This window comes from Geospiza fortis, unplaced genomic scaffold (genome assembly GCF_000277835.1).
Source record: "Geospiza fortis unplaced genomic scaffold, GeoFor_1.0 scaffold37, whole genome shotgun sequence".
NCBI classification, from domain to species: domain Eukaryota; kingdom Metazoa; phylum Chordata; class Aves; order Passeriformes; family Thraupidae; genus Geospiza; species Geospiza fortis.
The window spans coordinates 157,772-164,952 of record NW_005054449.1 but is presented as its reverse complement, the minus strand read 5'-3'; the positions used below and the strand labels follow the sequence as shown (position 1 = coordinate 164,952).

Genomic DNA, 7,181 nt, shown 5'->3' with positions numbered 1-7,181 from the left:
CCACGGGACAGCCCCAGGGGCCGCCAGGCAGGGCTGAGCGTGCCCCAGGCTGTGCCCCCGCCTGGCCCAGGCTGCTGGAGGCGCTCACACTTTGTGTAAGTGTGGCACAAAGCCCTGCAGCATCCCAGGGATCCCCCGGCCTTACCTCTGCAGAAGGATTTGTAGCCCAGCCAGCAGCAGCTGCTGTTCCCACACTGGCTCCTCTTCAGCTCCTTGTGCCTCCCCTTGCAGCCCCCCAGGCAGATGGGAGCCGTGCCCGACCAGTACGTGTCCAGGGCTCCTGGGGCCACCGGGGGCAAGGACAGCATTGCCAGCCCTGGCCCAGCCCTCAGAGCCCACAGGGAGGTGCTGGAGCCCACAAAAGCCAACCCAGCCCTCCCCAAGCCCTCTGTGAGTGCAGCACTCAGCTCCCACGCCCCCTGTGCCAAGCCCTGCTCTTGCTCCTTACTGGGCAGCACTGGTGCCAGCTCTGGGGCACCCCATAAACCCCCTCATGCCCCAAGCCCCCTGTCACCTGCTGGGTCCTGGCAGGAGGTGAGTGTGGCCAGCACAGCGAGGAAGAAGAGGCCCAGTGCCATCATCTGCCTCCTCCCCTCGCCCTCCAAGCCCAGAGCCCTCTCTGCTCGCCCAGGAGAAAGTGAACTTGGTTTGCACACAGCCCCCCAGGCCCGGGGATGCTGCAGGACAGGGGGGAGGGAGGAGACGTTGCCTTTAATGCCAATCCTCTCCCCAGCAGATAATCCCTGGCAGATGAGCCTGCCCGGGGCAGTGTTTAAAGGGACACTCCAGCAGCAGCAGCAGCACGGCCCTGCCTGGGCCAGGCTGCGAATGCAAACCTGGCACGGGGCCCTTCTCTCCTTCCCTCGAGGGCAGCTCAGCCCAGCTCTGCCAAGGGAAGGCCGGGCAAGGCAAGTGCCCAGGGCAGGGATGCTCTGCCTGGAGCAAGGAGCCTCCCCCAGCAGTGTGTGCTCTCAGGGACAGCTCCTGCCTCTCCCCAGAGGCGCTGGGATCAAGGGGTTTCCCCCAACACCCCCGAATTCCAGCAGCTTCTGCTCAGCTGCTTGAGAGGGAGCAATGGGGGAAAGTCAGTGCCCAGCCAAGAGCAGCAAGGTCCCCAGGTGATGTGCCCTGTGTCCCCCTGGGCACACCATCTCCACACACAGGGCATGGAGGGCACTCCAGGGACCCCAAATTCACACTGTCCAACAAAGCACAAGCTGGCTCTGCTCACAAGCCCAGGCTACTCCCTGTATCCAAACAAAGCCCTGGGGAGGCAGCAAAACTCAGCCCTACCAGCAGGAACAGTGCCAGAGCTAAACCCGGCCTTGCAGTGCTACCTCTGGGGAGCAGCACACTCCAGTGCCAGCTGCACAGCGCCAGGAGAGCCTGGCAGCTCCTCAGTGCCCACCTCCCACCCTGCACCATCCCACAGCACGGCTGGCAGGGCTAGGGCTGAGCAGAGAAACACCAGACACTGCTGGGCTTGGCAGCCTGATGTTTATTTGTCTTGCCAAAGTACACTCTGCCCAACCAGGAGCCCAAACCCCAATGTGGGGAGGACGCCCAGGGGATGCCAAAAGCAGCAAGAAGCTCCCAATGTCCCAGTGCTGCGCTGGCCTGCAAGGGACAGCAGCTCCAGCAGTGCTGGTTATGGGATCAGGGGGGCAAACACCACCAGCAGCAGGTGAGACAGGAAATGTGTGCAGCAAGTGCTGATGAAGGCATGATACCCCTGGAGAAGGCATGGATGGGGCAGGACAGGCCTGCCAAGGGCCACACATGTTCCCAGGGAAGGGGCTTCAGCACCAGAGTGCGCTCCACACACCACCCTGCCTGGGGAACAGGCTCAGAAGGGCACAGCTGGCGACCACTCCACCCTGCCAGGCCTGGGCCAAACCTCCCAGAAGGCTGGGAGAGCCCTGCCAGGCACAAATCCCCAAAAGGACGAGGCAGACAGCTCCTTGCAGCTCAGACCACTTGATTCACACTGGGGGGATGTGCTCCTCCCCTCTCCCCATGCTGACCTGAACCAGCAGCCAGCCAGGCTGGGCTGAAGACAAGCCCAACCTCTCCCCAAGCACTCCTCCAGCAGCACATCCCAGGAGGCTGAAGCTCTCCTGCTGCAGAGGGGCAGCCCCTGACAGGATCTGGATGCCCAGCAGCCCCGACAGGATCTGGATGTCCTGCAGCCCCTCACAGGATCTGGATGCCCAGCAGCCCCTGACAGGATCTGGATGCCCTGCAGCCCCTCACAGGATCTGGATGCCCAGCAGCCCTGACAGGATCTGGATGTCCTGCAGCCCCTCACAGGACCTGGATGCCCTGCAGCCCCTCACAGGATCTGGATGCCCTGCAGCCCCTCACAGGATCTGGATGCCCAGCTCCTCAGCTGTTTTCTGCAGCCTGTCCATGACGTTCTCCTCCAGCTCCAGGGCTGCTGTGCCCTGCTGCTCCGAGGCTGTGCTGGCCAGCACGTAATAGACAGTCTCACTCTGGCCCTGCTCGTTGGTCCTGCTCACCACAGAGATGATGGGGCTGCTGCTGCTGCTGGCTCCTTGCTCTGAGGAGGAGGAGGAGGAGGAGGAGGCAGCTCCTGGGCAGGGGCTGGGCTGTGCTGGCTCAGGGCTGGGAGCAGAGCACAGGGCAGGGGGCACAGGCAGCTCTGATGCGTTCTCTGCCGGGGCAGGGTTTGCTGGAGGCTCCAGAAGGATTCCCTGCAGGCTGCCCTCACCCTCAGGCAGCACCACGCACTCGCTGGAGCCATCCAGAGCCTCCCCACGCTTCTCCCTGTCCTTGAGCAGCTGCTCTGTGAGCTCCACGCTCTCGTAGCGCACCAGCTGCAGCCTCATGTAGCCGTCCTCGTGCTCCCTGTACCTGGGCACAGACAGGAGGGGTCAGCCAGGCACACCCCCCTTCCCAGGTGATGGGCAACAGCCAAGGTTCAATCCCCATGCTGCACAGATGGTGTCTCAGCCTCTACTCCCAAAGGCACACCCATGTGGCAGCTTCTGAGCTCTGGGCCAGGCTCAATGCCCTCCCCAGCCCACCTCCTTCCACCACTCTGCTGCACTGGGACCATTTCAAGTCCATCCTCTTCCCCTCCCAGCTTTCAGGCTCTGGAAACCCTCTGGAGTTTCCTAGAGGGGGTGCAGCAGAGTTCTAGATCTCTAGAGGGGAACACCTGGACCTGGCCCCTGCCAAGCTCAGAAATGTCCCAGCAGAGGGAGCAGTGATGGCACCACTGCCCTGGAGCTGCCAGCCAGCACTGCTCAGATCCCACTGAACATTTACTTCCCTCCCAGCCACTGGGAAAAGGGTCCTGAACACACTGACAGAGCCCAGGCACTGCCAGCACGACGCAGGATGCACTGGAGAGGGGGCACCGAGGAGCTGAAGGTGAGCAGTACCTGAAGCGAGGATGTCCTGAGGGCCATTTGAACTGGTGCTTCTTCCTGAGGTGCACAGTGAGGTTGTTCCCCCGTGTGAAGCACTTGTCACACACGTGGCACTTGTACCTGGGCTCGGAGTCACCCTGAGGGACACAGAGCGATGTCAGCGCCCCACCAGGGCGCAGGGAAGGAGACAGAAAGCTCTTTGAGAAAACTGACAAGGGGCATCACGAGCAATGCAAGCTCTGCTGCCTTCCCACCTCGTGGACCTTCCTGTAGTGCAGTTTGATGGAGCAGAGGGAGCGTGCAGAGAAGCTGCAGGCCTCGAACTCGCAGCGATACGCCGGCTCCTTGCTGTGCGTGTCCAGGTGCTTCCGCAGGTCAATGAGGTTCTTGCAGCTGGAAGCACAAGGTGAGGTGAGGAGCTGCAGCACACACACAGAGGCCTCTGGGAGGTCTGGGGAGGGGGCCAGCCCCAGCCCTCACCTGTAGTCACAGTAGTCACACTTGAAGGGGCGCTCCTCGCTGTGGCGGAAGCGGATGTGGTTGCGCAGCGAGGAGGGCAGCGGGCAGGTCATGTCACACAGGGGGCACTTGTAGTGGTTCACTGAGCCAAAAACGGGGAGAAATGTCAGCCCAGAGCAGGGCAGGGCAGAGCACACAGCCCAGGGGCTGAGCTGGGAGCAGGGCCCTTCACTCACTCACTCACTCACTCACTCACTCACTCACTCACTCACTCACTCACTCACCGTGGTTCCTCATGTGGTCGCGCAGCAGCCTCTCAGTGGCGAACCTCTTGGAGCAGTGGGAGCACTGAAACCTCTGCTCTGCACCAGGGGGCAGGGAGGGCACAGGGGACATCAGGGCAGGGAGAACAGCACAGGGAGCAGTGAGGAGAGGCGTTCCAGGGGGCTGGAAACCCTGGTGTGCAGCCCTGGCTCCCCACAGGAGGAACAGCCTCCACCCTGCCGCTGCCAGGAGACACTTCCCAGGGGACACAGACTAAAGGTGGGCCAGGGGAGGTTCAGGTGGGACTTCGGGAGGAATTTCTTCATGGAAAGGATGGTCAGATGCTGGAAGGGACTGACAGGCCCCGCCCCCCCTTGAGGCCCCGCCCAGTCGCTGCTGCTGCCCAGGGAGGTGGGAGAGTCCCTGCCCCTCATGGCTGGCTAACAAGGTGAGGAGCAATCTCAGAGGTCTTTCCCCATCCAAATGATTCTGGGATTCTGTGCCTGCCATCCCTCAGCAGCCAAGCCAGGCTGTTGCGAGCACACCCTGCCCTTGGCTCACAGGGTTTAGGCGCCTCCAGCAAGCCCAACGCCCCAGGCCAGCCCTGCCCAGCCCCTCCGTGCCCCAGGGCTTACGCTCCAGGGCGGTCTGGCGGCGGATGTGGTCGAAGAACTTGGTGTTGTTGGCAAACATCCCCCCGCAGGTGGGACAGGCCACCACCTTCTCCTGCGTGTGGCTGCGCAGGTGCTCCCGCAGCTTGCAGCGGCCCTTGAAGCTGCAGTTGCAGTCTGGGGAGGGACAGCACAGCTGAGAGCCCTCCCAAGGGGACACAGCCTCGCTGAACAGCAGATTCCTTGTCCTGTTTTGGCCAGCAAGGCTCCAAAATCCCCACAGAGCAGGGTGAGATCAGCACAGTGATACTGTGAGATCACCACTGCGGTACTGGTTCTACCACGCTACAACCAGTGTGGCCCCCCCGAGCAGTTAAGGCAATTGCAAATGGAAGAAATAAATGAAAAAAAGTCAAAGTAAAATAAATCAGCTGTAGCCTTTTCTCCAAGGTAGTGATTACACATAAATAGGAAGTTCTGTACTGAGCACTCAGCTGAGGGAAATATTTCTGCAGGAATATTTCATGGTCAAAACCACGGCATTTGAAAACCTACTTCTGAAGGCCAAGGAGCTCTCTGAAATCTGTTCCCATGTTTGCCACCCAACCCAAAGTTCTGAGGAGAGGCCCTGGGGGCTCCTACAAACCTTTCCAGCCACAGAGCAGCACGTGGTTCTCCTTCCCTGCTGCCTTGTACTCGGAGCAGAAGCTGTGATCTTCCACGTGCCGGTAGAACCACTCGGGGTTGTCAAACGACCTCTGAGGGGACAAGGACACACAGGGCAGGGTGAGAGACACCAGAACAAGGCCAGGTGCTCCCACACAGCTCCAGACAGAGCCAGCAGCTGGGCAGCACAGCAGTACAGATGATATTTTTGCCCTGACAAGAGGAGAGAAGGATGGATCTGACTCCATCTTATCAGAAGGCCAATTGATTACTTTATTATATTCTACTATTCTATATTATATTGCTCTATGTTACATTACATCTAAACTGAATCTGCCAAGCACTTCACTGCATTGAACTTCATGATTGTCAGCCCAGAGTCCTGACACACACACACACACCTGGCCCTGACAGGCCAAGGAACCAAAACCCCATCAGTGTGGGTAAACAATCTCCATATTGCATTCTGCTTTGGCACAAACACAGGCACAGCAAATGAGAATATAATGTAATGTAACGTAATGTAACGTAATGTAACGTAATGTAACGTAATGTAACGTAATGTAACGTAATGTAACGTAATGTAACGTAATGTAACGTAATGTAACGTAATGTAACGTAATGTAACGTAATGTAACGTAATGTAACGTAATGTAACGTAATGTAACGTAATAATATAATACAATGTAATATAATGTAATATAATGTAATAATGTAATATAATGTAATATAATGTAATATAATGTAATATAATGTAATATAATGTAATATAATGTAATATAATGTAATATAATGTAATATAATGTAATATAATGTAATATAATGTAATATAATGTAATATAATGTAATATAATGTAACATAATATAATACAATGTAATATAATATAATATAATGTAACATAATATAATACAATGTAACATAATGTAATATGATATAATATAACATAATGTAATATAATGTAATATAATGTAATGTAACATATGCAATATAATGTAATGTAGTGTAATATATAATGTAATATAATATAATGCAATGTGATGTAATGTAACATAATATAATATCATTAAAATAATATAATATAATACAATATAATGCAACAAAATGTAATATAATATAATTAATATATCATATCATTTTTATAATACCATTCTAAATCAGCCTCTGAGCACATGGAGTGAGATTCTCTCCTCTCCCAGCCCGCCCTGGGCTCCCTCAGAGCCCCACAGTGCCCCAGCAGCCGGTCCCTTTGCCGCGGCTCTCACCTCGCAGTACTCCCAGAGGCACAGGAAGCTCTCCTGGAGCTCGGGGATGATGTTGTGGCTCTGGAAGTCCAGCTGGCAGTGGCTGAGCTCTGCCTGGCCCTGCAGGGCCCTCAGCCCCCACTGCTTCAGCTTGGTGTGGTAGCAGTGGAAGTAGACGTGGCGCACCAGCTCGGCCGAGCTCGCCGGGGAGCAGAAACCACAGTCCTGCCACAGGCACGTGTACTCCTCTGCAACGGACACACAGACAGACAGACAGACAGCTCCAGGGAGCAGAAAGCACAGTCCTGCCACAGGCACGTGTACTCCTCTGCAATGGACAGACAGACAGACAGACAGACAGCTGCTCTGCACCAGACAAAAGCACAGTCCTGCCACAGGCACGTGTACTCCTCTGCAATGGACAGACAGACAGACAGCTCCAGGGAGCAGAAAGCACAGTCCTGCCACAGGCACGTGTACTCCTCTGCAATGGACACACAGACAGACAGACAGACAGCTCCAGCGGGCAGAAAGCACAGTCCTG

General features: G+C 56.5%; 1 protein-coding gene across 1 annotated transcript in view; it reads right to left on the bottom strand.

The window, feature by feature from the left end:
* Window positions 1-1,478: 1,478 nt before the first annotated feature.
* HINFP (histone H4 transcription factor) overlaps window positions 1,479-7,181 on the bottom strand; it is an 8,923-nt gene continuing 3,220 nt past the window's right edge. The window contains exons 2-9 of the mRNA XM_031062491.1: window positions 6,659-7,003; window positions 5,376-5,487; window positions 4,754-4,906; window positions 4,139-4,216; window positions 3,876-3,996; window positions 3,650-3,788; window positions 3,408-3,532; window positions 1,479-2,874 (exon numbers count right to left, since the gene is read on the bottom strand). Coding sequence (XP_030918351.1) covers window positions 2,361-2,874; window positions 3,408-3,532; window positions 3,650-3,788; window positions 3,876-3,996; window positions 4,139-4,216; window positions 4,754-4,906; window positions 5,376-5,487; window positions 6,659-7,003 — 1,587 coding nt within the window. The 3' untranslated portion in view covers window positions 1,479-2,360. The remainder of the gene's footprint in view (window positions 2,875-3,407; window positions 3,533-3,649; window positions 3,789-3,875; window positions 3,997-4,138; window positions 4,217-4,753; window positions 4,907-5,375; window positions 5,488-6,658; window positions 7,004-7,181) is intronic.